This window comes from Lepisosteus platostomus, chromosome 3, assembly GCF_059453375.1.
Source record: "Lepisosteus platostomus isolate fLepPlt1 chromosome 3, fLepPlt1.hap1, whole genome shotgun sequence".
Classification (NCBI taxonomy): Eukaryota; Metazoa; Chordata; class Actinopteri; order Semionotiformes; family Lepisosteidae; genus Lepisosteus; species Lepisosteus platostomus.
Genome location: NC_142613.1, coordinates 63,882,344 through 63,895,561, shown reverse-complemented (window position 1 = coordinate 63,895,561; position 13,218 = coordinate 63,882,344). Strand labels below are relative to the sequence as shown.

At 38.5% G+C, this 13,218-nt stretch overlaps 1 protein-coding gene across 1 annotated transcript; it reads right to left on the bottom strand.

Moving 5' to 3' along the window:
• Positions 1-1,979: 1,979 nt before the first annotated feature.
• On the bottom strand, positions 1,980-11,435 carry plaat1l (phospholipase A and acyltransferase 1-like). The gene is made up of 4 exons (XM_088626409.1): positions 11,302-11,435; positions 8,080-8,209; positions 7,426-7,679; positions 1,980-2,566 (listed from the first exon to the last, which is right to left on the bottom strand). Exons 1-4 carry the CDS (start codon positions 11,308-11,310, stop codon positions 2,501-2,503), a joined length of 459 nt encoding a protein of 152 aa, XP_088482535.1. The 5' UTR covers positions 11,311-11,435; the 3' UTR covers positions 1,980-2,500.
• Positions 11,436-13,218: the final 1,783 nt, after the last annotated feature.

The following is a 13,218-nucleotide window of genomic DNA, read 5'->3' as shown; positions in this document are numbered from 1 at the left end:
TAAAACATCCCTAAAGAACAAGCTTGAAAAATTGTGAGTTCCGAGTCTGTTGCGAAAAGGATCTAGAAAACTACGTACAGTGCCTTTTTTTAATTCTTTGAGCAGTTTAAGGGAATTAAATGTAATTAAATCAATCTATTAATAATACGAGGAAGACGTTGCGAGCTCACAGGGTTTTATTGTGCTTAATAAATAATGTTACAACGAGGATCGCTGTAGTGGTTTGTGGGAGCAAAAAGGGTACAGACTGTTTTTTTCATGGGTGTGCTAATCATAGAAGGAGTAAAAGCAGGGAGACGCTATCTCTCTGAATCGCAAGCAGAAAAGAGATAAAAAAATGGATCTCTCTCCCTTTTGACAGAAAAAGCGAGAAAAGGTGAGCCACGAGGTAAAGGGAAAAAGTCACTGGAGCAGTTCAATACAGGAGGGAGCATATCACTACAAGAAAATGTACGTGATAGTTACTGAAAATGGTTGAAAGATGGAGAGAGGTGCACGGGAGTTTTGGGAGAAAATTAGCATTTTGTGGTGGAAAAGGGGAAACAGTTAAAAAGTCCAAACAGGACAGTACTCTCCCCTCAAATTCCTCCCCAGCAAAATTTCCTCTGGAGCTGAAAGCAAGGGATCTTGGTCCCAACATAATGATACACTGCAAAGGATGATTCATTCACATTAGCAGCAGCAGCAGTTGCTTGGACAAGGAGTAGGGATGGGACACCATAGAGATATTCAGCCTTTACCTTCATAAACCAGTATGAGGCCCTGGAGGTAGCAGCAGTATCACCCTGCAGCTCACAGCTGGCAACCCACTGAAGCTCAGCAGGTATGGGCCTGGTCAGTTCCTGAATGGGAGATCTCCTGGGAAAAACTAAGGTTGCTGCTGGGTGTTAGTGGGACCTGTAAGAGGTGCTCACCCTGCAGTCTGTGTGGGTCCTAATACCTCAGTATAGTGATGGGGACACTATACTGTAAAAAGACTGAATACTGTTCTTTGGATGTGATGTACAACGAAGATCCTGACTCTGTGGTCATTAAATATCCCAGGGTGTTTCTTGTAGGGGTGTTACCCTGGCACCCTGGCCAAATTTCCTCCTGGCCTTTATGAATCACAGCCTCCTAACAACCCCATCTATGAATGGGATCACTCTGTTCTCCTCCCCTGTGATAGCTGATGTGTGGTGAGCGTACTGGTGCACTATGGCTGCTGTTGCATCATGCAGGTGGGGGCTGCACATTGGTGGTGGTGGAGGGGAGTCCCCATTATCTGTAAAGCACTATGAGTGGAGTGTCCAGAAAAGCGCTATATAAGTGTAAGCAATTATTATTATTAATTTAAAGGAACCCCATTCTCCAAACCCACTAGTTACAACTTAAGAAAGGATTGAACAGGAGCTGTGAGCACACAATCTAAGGAGTGGGTTTCTGTTGAATCCCTGTGTTGTTTATTTTGCTCTCACAGAGCTGAATTTTTGTAACCCTCTAGAACTGGGCCTAAAGTTACATAATGATCACCGTGTAGTTAAGTTAAAATTGCACATGTTGTAAATGCTGAGAAACCGTGTTGAAAAATCACCAGATATTCCCTTTAGGGGGAATTCCGATTTGGAGGTGTTCAGTCACACCCCCACAGATGGTAGCTTTGCACCACTGGCTCCTCAACCAATGCACAGAAACCAAATATCTGAACTGTGGTTCCTCTCGTGACAATAAGGTTTATTTATGAAAATTACAAAATAATAAAGCCACAGATTAAAGTTATGTAGTGTAATTTAAAAAAATCTATTTAGTACCTGACATTTTCAGTGGGTTTCAAATCACTAGAATTGATACTACATACAGTATTTATACTCTTCTGTGTTCTGTCTGATTCTGTGCTGAGTTGAGACACAAAAAATCAGGTGGTGAAAGCTGGTCATTTATACATGTGTAAAATATCTTACAGTGAGCTAGTTCATACTGCACAAAAACATGACAGAAGGTGAAATTATAAATCAGTTTACTTCCATAAAGCATTTCGGGCAATTAAGAAACAGACAAAATATTACAAAACAGTTACAAAACATTTTTAAAACTAATTTTACTAATTTTATTGCATGCATTATAGAACAGTGCATCAATAAATCTTAAGGTAACTAAAAATTCTTACAAGATAATGTAAAAAAGATAATGTGATTAAAATATAACACACAGTAAATTATTTGTCTCTCAATTCAGTCTCACACTACACAGTCCATTATCAATTTTATTCATCATAACTCTGGAAATCTATTTTCACACATGAGCATTTTCAACATTCATCAGTTTATCTGAGGAATTTCACATTAAAACAGCAACTGCATTGATTACAAAAAATTTTAAGTGAAAATATAAATCTTAAGAGAAAATTTCCATAAATGTTATGTATACCTTGGGCTCCATTTTTTAATAATATTTTTCATCATTCCATTTGTGGGTACTTTATATATGAAGTTTAATTTCTCTGTGATTATTACTGGGGTTCTTACATTTTTTTCTTCTCAAACAGATCTTTCCAGGTGGGCAGTATCTTAGCATAGATCTTTTCAATCTACAAAAGAAAAAAAAAATTAGTTCTATACAACTGAACTAATGTTAATCTATGGGGTCTTAAAATAAATAAATATGTGAGAAGTGTCTGGTCCCCTGTCAGAAAAATTCATTAATTGGCAAGGACACAACTCTGATATAATTTTAAAAAATATTTAGAAATGCTGATAATGGTTTTGATTTCAAAAGTATTATTTTAATTTCAAAAATATTATTTTAGGCACAATCATATTATTAAAGTGATATTTTTCTGTCTTTCATTTCTTTCATTATATTTCATGAAAACAAAAGAGTGAAGATAACATGAAAATAATGAAAAAATTAGGAATGGGTAGTTGATATCAATTCCTAATTCTTCTCCCAACCCTGGTCCTGGAGGTATAATGCGTCTTCAAGTTCTCAAGGTCTTTTTAAAGTAGCAGCACCTGAGGAGTTAGGAGAAGCTGAAAAGTTGGTCTAGCTATGCCAATAACTACCTGGGTTAGCTTATTAATTGTTAAAGTGGAAAGAAAACCCTCAGACATACCAGCACCCCAAAAACCAGGACTTAACATTTCTGATTTAATTGATTAAATCAAGCTTTAAGTACCATCATTTTTCTCACAGCTTCATACAATTCAAGTTTTCAGGGGAGCACAGCAACAGGCATACACCTGGGACAGAGCTCCAGGGCACACACAGACACAGACACACTCTCACACCAGGGCCAGTTTACCCAGAACCCAATTAAACTATCAGCATGTTGCTGGACTGTGGGAGGAAACATTAACATTAGGAGACTGTATAAAATTCCACACAGATACAGTAGCACCCAGGTCTGGAATTGAACCCAGGGCCCCAGCACTGTCAGGTAACAGTTCTGACCACTACTCCACCCCACTTAAAGGTACCTGCCACCTTTTAGAATCTTTATAGTATGTCCTATTTAATAGCTCCACTAGATGGAGTATAAACTTAGAAAACAGCGCAGTGTAGTGTATATTAAAAATGACTTTTGTAGTTCCCAAAAAATTAAATTCCCTAAGTGTTCACCTTAGTGTTTTTTTTCCCAGATAAATATAAGAAGTTGCTGGAGTTCAATCAGTTGATTATACTTTGTGAATATACTGTACTGTGAATAGACATGCGCAAGATAAATGTACATAAACTGCATATTATTTTATAGAAAATGCTTCTTCCATCATTTTTTCTAATTTAGCTGAGAATTATTAACAACCCCAATACAGCTTCAAAAGACTGATAAAGCAACATTAAAAAACATTAAATCAATTCTATCACAGCTGATAAAGATTTTTTGACTTCTTTTAATGTAAAAAGAAACTAAAATAATCACTTAACATCACAAATGCCTCATAAAGGCATTATGAGGTTTTTCTTGTATAATACGTGTTCATACTTGAGTACCCTCCACTTGGAAGAGATTTTAATTTCAGCAGAAAGTAGTTTAGCTGTGCAGCAATATCAATGCTCTTTTTAATTTGTTACCCTTATTAAAATCCATGTTCGTTGTGGATTTTATGAACATATATAGTATTGTTTTTCCATGTTGAACAAGAAATATGCGTAATACATAGGGTGACAACCTGGTCTAAGATCAATTGAGCACTTTAGGGCAAGATATGTGTTGCAAGATGTTTCTAAATTTGAACACATTAACCTACATACTGAGTGGAATTAAGATGAATCTTTCAGTTCTCTTTTGGTCATCTAAAGTATCTACCAGGTGAGAATATTGAAGTTAACTTTAGTTGTTATTGTTATCCTTACTTCTTGTATTTGTATTGCTGCTGAGAGATAATTAAACAACAATGTCCATTTTACATGTAAATTGATTTGTGTACTGCTTTGATTTTAACATTGAAATAAAAGATGAAAAAAACATAGTTATTATTATAATTCAAGTTACCAAGAAATTAAATTCAATTATTACATCTTGACGTAGTGCCTTTGTCACTGGATCTCTTCTGATGATTTAGCAGTCACCAAATCAGACTCTATCTACCCAACACCTCCCTTTTTCCTCTCTGAGGCTGGGCTGTCAGGATAGCTCATCACCATTTTATGTCAAAATCTCCGGATATAGTCCCACATGGAAACTTTATGGAACAGACAAGTGTTGCGGCTCAAGAGCATTGAGCATTGATTTCATGAAATAGTTCTTTTATGAACCAGTGAACATAAGAGGAAACGACTTTCTTAAAACTGAGAATAGGAAGTACATTTTTACATAAAAAGCCCCTGGGTATATGAAAGAAGCTACCAAGTCAGTATCCTCATTTCTCTCAAGAAACTGCTAAATCGAATTCTTAAATCAGTTAGCTACTAACATCCATACGCACTAGATGGGGAAAATAGCTTTCTTCTGCTTGTAAAAAAGGAAGCCATTTTCTACAATGGAGTCTTATACTTTGTTGAGACTTTGGATTTGCGGATGCCAAGATCAATCAATTAATCTTAATGTTTTGTTGTTTGCCATGGAACACATTTATTGGATTGTACTGCAGCTGACAATATTGTTCAGCAACAGTAGACCACAGGGGCACAGAGCATAGCAATAAAGCTCTGGTGGTCCCAGTTTGCGGGAGAGCAAACCCCAGTGTTTGCCCCCACCCCCGACACTTCAACAAATGACTTTGCAGTACATTAATTATCGCAGGTCTTAATTCAAGATCCTGCTGAGATGTTGTGTGGCTCAGCACCTGCTCCTGCCTTGTAGAGATCCAGAGGAAACTAAATTCTAAGGGAGCCTTTGTCCACGATTCCCAGAGCTCTACCATGTCCACCTGAAGTTCTTCCTACACAAAAGGGTGACATTCAAAGAAAGGGCAGGAAAAGGTGGAAAATTGAAACCAGGTCTCTCAAAAGCCAAGGATTTTGCAATGCATCTAGCACCTGTGTACATAATCCCGGTCCAGACCTTAATGACATAAGTGGACTAAACTCGGTCTGTGTTTATCAGGTCGTAATCACGCGATAATTAAAACCAGCAGGAATCCAACACCACAGGAGCAGGGTTGCTTACTTCTGGTCACGTGAATCTCAGAAGACTCTGGCAAGTCTCTGGCAAGACTCTAGTAAGAGAGAGATGTGCTGGAAGAAGTAAGGCAAAAAATAAAAATGAGCTCCAACATCCCCTGGTCTCCAAAAGGAAAATTGGCCGGGTTTGGGGTGAAGTGATGTTTGTATGTACCTAGTAACTAAGGCACCTGCCAAAGTAGTAATGACTCAGGCACCTCCCTAAGAGGTACAGTAACAGCATTTTGCCAGAAAGGGAGCCATTTTGTCTAAATGAGTAGCATTTGGGAAGGTATTTAAGTACATGTACATTTGAGGGGGGGCTCTGTCCAATAGACATCATGTTCGTAAGACTCCATTTAGTCATTGTTTGCAAGCCTAGATTTACTTTTATTTGTTTTGCAGTGTATACAACGAACACATGAGATGGGTCTTCAGTGATGGCACAGGCCTTCTTCAGGATCTGCTGGTGATATATCTGTGCCAGGAGTCTTACAGGCTGAGCAATGATTTTAGAGCTGAGGTTTAAAACATGTTCAAGGTTTTTTTTCTCTTTTTCACTGAGTAAAGTGAACCAACAGAAGAAAAAGTAAAAATACCTTTGATAAAAATTTTTATCTCAAGAGGAACTCATACCATATAAGCACTACTGATATTTCTTCACGATGATATCCATGTTCTCAGTGAACTTAAGTTTATCGTCAAACACAGTGCCCAGAAATGTGTTACTGTTAACCGTACCAACAGATTCACCATGTATTGTTGTGGGAACGATATTGGTTTGTTTTTGAAAATCACAAGTCATTTCTTTTGTTTTTGTTTTTCTCTAGGTAGGAAGTATCACACCAGTTGAAAAATTCATCCAGAATGGGTTCATGTGTTTTTTGTATAAATTTAATCCCCTCTTAGCTACCAAAATATAGACAATATTTAAAATTTTTGTTTTCATATCATGGTAATGCAAGCTTAACACTCAAATGGGACTTGAAGGATTCAAAGCAAAAACCAGATCAGAAATTCAGTAAAGTAGAAAACAGGTTTTGTCATGTAGCACTAGGCAACAGACGGCAGGACACTGTGTGTGGCTATTCTGGTAACTCTGGTTCTATGCCAAATCGGGGGACGAAGAAGTTATCTTGGACAAAAGCTAGGAGGTCAAAACTTTGGAAGGTTCAGAGAGCAGAAGGTACAAAAACGGGTGGCGAAGTTGTAGTAGAGGGCGAGAGCTTGGGGTCAGAAGCCAGGAAGGTTCCGAGGAGGCGATGCACCAAAACGGGAGGCGAAGTCGAGGACGTGAGCGGAGAGTCGAAATGCCGGGAGAGTAGTAATCTTTAGGGAAAAAGGCTGGGAACGTACAAGTACAGAGCTCAGGGAGGAAACCTCAATAGTGAGCAAGGAAAGGAAGACAAGAGAGGATTTTAGTAGTGATGAGTTAATTGGTGCATGGGCATTTAGGGAGAGTAAAGCTCGTGGAAATGTGGTAGCGCTTGCATGCCTGCGTGTGATTCGTGACAGGTTTCCACTCTAGAGGCAAGATCTACAATCTCATCTACTTAACCTCCCATTACCTCAACTAGGGTGAAAGTACTTCCTGACCCACCTCCACAGTCCCCCTTTGTAATGGACATTTTAATCTTTGCTGGAAGTTTCTGGTTAAAGGGGTTGAAAGAGCACACTTACTGTACAAATAAAGAAGAAGCCTGAACAAAGATTCACAACACCTTATGGAGTGTGTCTGAGAGTCACATATTTCCTTGGTATAATTATTGTATCCGAAAAGATTACTTTGCCACTTTGGGTTCAGGAGCTTGAGGCCAAAATAATCACAGCCCTTATTTACAGTACCTGCACTGATTTCTTGATCCCATATCGGTAGAGTGTGGCTTGGTGCTCAGAGTTGTGGAATAGGATGTCATAGGTGACCATCTTTCCCATGGCCTCATCTATCTCAGGCTTGACTTGAACGTAAAAATCGCGGGGTGCATGCTCGTCATCTAGATAATTGTTTACTTTGTATTTCTTCCCGACAACATCAATAGGGTCAATTTTAATAGTTGACTTCAGTGCCCTGCCAAATAGAAGGATCTTTGAATCTGAATCTGTGGAAGAAAACAAATATTTTTAATACTCAATGTACAGTAGAACTGGTGTCTGTCCCATTGCCTTTAAAAGCTCTGATTGGTGGGAAAAATACGTCAACAACTTTTGTGTGTACTGAAAAAACAGTAAATGATTTACAGTATTACATCAGTCATCCCAGTGCCAGTTGGAAGTTGTAAGAAACAAAAAAAAGTCAATAATAATCACCATATAACTAAAATATTTCTCAAATGGTGTCTTCTTAAGGGTGCAAAGAAGACACAAATCTGGTTTTATTTAATGAATAATAAATACCAGCATACTGTATGTAAACTACGTATAACAAATAGTGTAAAAGTGCCTTCAGTTACATCATTCTGTACGTGACATTACTTCTGAGTTCAGCTCAGAGTAACTTACCTCGAGAAGTAAAGTGTGCCACATAGGGGACTCCATCTCTCTCACCATAATAAATTCCAAAGTGGGAAAAATGCTTCGACCGTGGAAACTCAATTATGTCTCCTGGATGTAGCTCCGGATGGGAATTGTGCTGCAGCAGGAGAACAGGAAATTACTAAAGTGAGACATCAAACTATCTTCAGAAAGGCCATTTTCAAGTGAATTTGAAGAACATTTTAAAACAAAAAACTAGCTGCAGCTATCAGTTTATTTTAGAATCAAGATTTCCTTTTTCAATCAAAAGTTCACTTTTAGCAATATTTAAATGAACTTGTACCATCGAAGGGATGAAATCGTTTACAAGCTGAAAAATCTCCCTCCAAACTCTTAGTGAAAAGTCTAGTTTGTGATTTAATTTTGTATTTGTAAATCCAAATAAGGATAGTAGAGATTGATGAAATAGTTCAAGTTCAAGTTTATTGTCATTATACTCATATACTGTACAGGTATATGGTATAACGAAATGCTATTTAGCTAGCTCTCAGACAATAAGTAGTACAAAAAAACAACAATACAATTGTATAATAAAAGAAAGACAGAGACAGCAGGCAGTGTGCAAAAATAACAACAGGCAATGTGCAAAAACAACAAAAAGGTAACAGGTAATGTGCAAAAACAACATCAGATGTGCAAAAACATGCATCAATAGAATTAAATAAAAGGATAGAAACAGAGTTCATATCCACCCATCTTCTAAGCACTTAATTCGATTCAGGGTTTCGGGGAAGTTGGAGTCAACCCTGGCAAGCAACGAATGCAAGGTGGGTACACCCTTGGCACAATGCAGGGCACACACACAAGCACGAACACACTCATACAAGGGCCAACTAACCTACCAGTATGTCTTTGAACCACTGGAGGAAACCAGAGCACCCGGGGGAAACCCAGGTGAACATGGGGGGAAAATACACGGAGTAGGAGACAGCAGTGCTAACAGTTGTGTTATATGGATGGAGTGGTGGCTCTGTGGCTAAGGATCTGTGCCTGTGACTGGAAGGTTGCTGGTTCAAATCCTGTGGCTGGCAGAGGAATCCCCTGAGCAAGGCCCTTAACCCCAACTGCTCCAGGGGTGCTGTACAATGGCTGACCCTCTGCTCTGACCCCAGGCTTCTCTCCCTGTCTGTGTCTTGTGGAGAAAAGCTGGGGTATGTGAAAAGATGAATTCCTAATGCAAGAAATTGTATAGGGCTAATAAAGAAACATTATTATTAGAGTTCATTTGTTTTTAAATCTATGACTGCAAAACCACAAGGTTTTGTTGTTGGTCACATGAGAAAACCATGCAGGTGAGGTCCAAGAGGCTCCTCTTTTGGAGCTCAAACTTTCTTTGTCATTGGGTGGGGGGGGGTCCAGCGATGGTGTGCTTCCTCTTCCAGTGGAATGAAAGAACGTTCTTGTCAAGGAAGCACTGAGGTCTCCTAGGGTAGTCCGCATCCCGTCCCTACTAGGAAGCCCTACTATTAACCCCTTCTGTGAACAGGAACTAGGCCTGTTCATGCGTCTTGCTTCATAATCAAATACAGCTATTACATGATTATAGACTGGCTGGTGTGTTGTATTCCTGAATGGTCTATTAAACTCAATTTGACAGTAAAGTCATCTTGAAAACGACCTGAAGTGTGTATAGGAGTCATATTACTGACAAAAAGCTGACACGTTACAAACAGTTTTTGTGTATTTCCTTCTGTATGTCCCTATGAACCACCTACAATTATTCAAAATTCTATTATATCGTTACACATGAAGGAAATTGGTCAAATATGAAATTCTTGGTTTACCCCCAAATGCAAACAATGTCAGACATGGTCCATTGGCTACAGCAGGTGATGTACAATAAAAATACATGAACTTTTGAAGAAGTGAATCTACAGTGCTGACAGCTGCGTGTGAAATGCAGCAGTCCATGAATTAACCATGTCAGAATTTTTTGGAGTGTCAGCATCGTCATGGATAATCAGCCCCCATTCCATGAGATACAATCTTCTATAACACAAAAGCAAACCTTAGCTGAATATATGTTTGTATATATAGAGCCCATCAAATGCAAAAGGAAAGTGTCTAAATATTTTATACTCTTTCTATTGTAATTGCTTAAAACCGCATTTCACCATATATGGTGTCTTAATTATGTAGTAAGAATGTATGGTTGTATGTCTCTACAATATTATTACTGTAGAGTAAGAGGAGATCAGACACTGGTAGGTGGAAAATCCAGAAATATGCCATCTCTGTTATTCAAATGTTAATCAGGCTTGCAAAATGTAAATGCTACTGATTTGACTATGCACTATAGACCAGATTTTTCTGAAGTACTGTCAGTAAATCAGTAAATCCAAACAGAAAGCCCCTGAAAAGTCAGACAAATAATCATCATGCAGCAGTACTGCACAGGTCATTGTAGTTTGTACATAAACAACACAATCTTGATTATGGCCGGAGAGTTTTTCCAGCATACATTGGAAGCCTGAGTAACTCTGTTGATGGAAACGAGTTAGAGACAACTGTAAAGCCTGTAAAGAAGAAATCTTTCGAGGAAAAGAAATGGCCACGACTGATACATTGCCCTTGAAATAAAACATTTATACACTGTATCAAAACAATCAAAATCTCTGTTTTCATGGTTCTGTATTGAATAGTCAAATCAATTCTTAAATGTTACTGCTTCGTAAATAGTTAACATTTAGAGAGAACTCTGGGTCCTGAATCTTCATCAACTATACTGTATGCCACTGTCCAACTATATGGCCTCCCCAGAAGTAAAAGCAAAAAACGACAAACGATAAAATTTAAGCATTGTTTTTTAATATTACCTTTTTAAACTGCTGTCTGGGTTATTGAAATACAGTACTTGCATGCAACAGTGTATTTAATTTGTATATGTTTTACTGCTTTTTTTCCCAAAGAAAAAACATTTGAGTTGGCTATGTTGTTTATAAAGAAGTAATGTCTTTGCTCAGATATTAAATGTCCTCCAGCTGGAGCCATCTTCTGGAGCCACTGCATTTAATTCCTTTAGAGTATACATTATACTGTACTTCTTTTCACTAGTCTTTCAGTGTGTTCCTGCAATACAGACTGTGGCATTGCAACAATTTCATTTAGTGTTTTGTGTATGTTCTTTATAATTTATTTTCCATCCTAGTTAGGCTATTTGTACATAAAAATATTAATTTGAAGTCCTACCAGTCCCATTGGGTTTAAGAAAACTTCAGTCCGTTCCTGGTGCTTATTCCACTGAAGAGAAAATAATTACTGTTTCACCCTTCAAAGATTTGAAAAGTTCTACAGAAGAGGAAGAAAAGCCCTTTTACATTGAAGTGAGAGATGGGTGGGGGTTTCCCTCCACGCATGCAAGGGCATCATTTAAATAGATATAGGCAGGCTAATTTTAGTAGAATGTTCACAGATCAATGCAAGAGAATAACATTCTCGTGATAATAAGGACAGTATGCTCGTTGACATCATTGAGAGAGAACATGCGTGCCCTCCAATTTGTAGTAACCTTTACCACAAAGAGAGACTCTTAATTGTCTTTTTTTCTTCTGTTTTTACTGTATAACAATATAAACATATTGGATGAACAACCAAGGATGAATATCCTATGCACACCTAGCAAATCACTATGGGCTTTTTGACTCCTCGTTTGCAGTGTTCAGATATTCAGTTACTACTGTATATTGTATAACGGCAAATGTTTCAGTGGTAATAAATTGTAACCTAGAGAAAAGAAACATGTTCAGTTTAGTTTTGAACAAGAAGAAGAAGCAATCTCTGTAGGACTTAAAGAAGAGGGTGTCGGAGTGAAGGTTTACCAATTCTGAGACAGTGTAGTTCAATTTTACCTTTTTCTAGGCACTGTTTACAAGCATCCAAAACTCAGACACTGTTTTGTATGATATACTCTTCCAATTCTTAATATTTTAATTGGACACATATATGGCATGCTATGAAATTTGCTTAATAACCAATGTAACCATGGGAGATTGTGCATAACAAAAAGAAAAAAAGTCATCTTTAATAGTTGCAAAAAGAGATTCACATTTCCAAGAAAGGTACCTACAGTATTGTATTTCACTAGGAATGACAACGCCCAAGATCAAAGCGTAATGAACTGTTGAAATTTGGCTTAACCTGCTTGGCTGAGGGTCTACCTCCTGGCCATAGGACGATGAGGCCAGGACCCCCAAAAAGAACCGGGACCCCAAGCCACCAATGCAGAATTTGGAGGAGCTTGAAGAAGGTGTGGTCTGTGACGCATGGATTGATGGGGCAGTAGGGTGGTCAGAGTGCCTGTCTGTGTTCTGTATAGGTTTACTGTAGTGAAGTCAGATTCTGTTGGCGTAGGCTGGTCTCTTATTATAGGTACGCGTCGAGGCGTTGACGGAAGGGAATTTAAACGAACACAGGGTCTAAACGATGAGAAACCGTGTACGCTTTTTGTAGATGGGAAAGCAAATCTAAAAACTATTAAGAAAACTAATGCTATTAGTGGATTGGGTTAGTGGTGCTGGTGTTATCTGGATGGGTACTGGCCCATGTTTGCGATTGTGTTCCCCAAAAGCAGTAATGGAAATTGGAGACACTTGATTCACACGGTGATCAGGAGGAGAGATGGAGGTAGACAGTTGCAGCTAGGTCTTTTGTAGCCGTTAACTTTGATGAGGGTTTCCTGGACAGACGGAGTGGCTGGCTCGAAGGAAGTGCAGAGGCGTGTAAACCTTATGGCAAGTGACACCTTTGCTATCTGACGATAAATTAAGTGTGAGGAACTAACTGCTAGGGCTCTTATGGACTCTGGAACTGGGTAGCAAGCATTGATGGCCTTATGACAGATCCATGTGGGCACTGTGGAGAGGAAAACAAAAACTCCCATTAAGAGAAAATAAACCTCTGGGGGGTTAAGTGTGTGGATAATACGTGAAGTGAGAGCAGTACTTGATCCAAGAAGTAGTGGTGCGGAGTGGGATAAATGATCCCGGTACTGAATTGGACATCGGGGATAGGGACTTGAGTCAATTAGTTCCTAACTACCAAACAAAATAAATTAGCTTAATGGCCTCCACTTGTTTCTCTTCCCCTTTGTTTTTTTTTACCTTTTAA

Bases quoted from the DNA above. Each gene is read 5' to 3' on its own strand.
- plaat1l (XM_088626409.1), bottom strand. The intron at 7,680-8,079 runs GTAAGTTACTCT...TTTCTTCCACAG, and splicing joins GGCACACTTTACTTCTCGAG to ATTCAGATTCAAAGATCCTT. The intron at 2,567-7,425 runs GTACTGTAAATA...TTTCTTTTGTAG, and splicing joins GGATCAAGAAATCAGTGCAG to ATTGAAAAGATCTATGCTAA.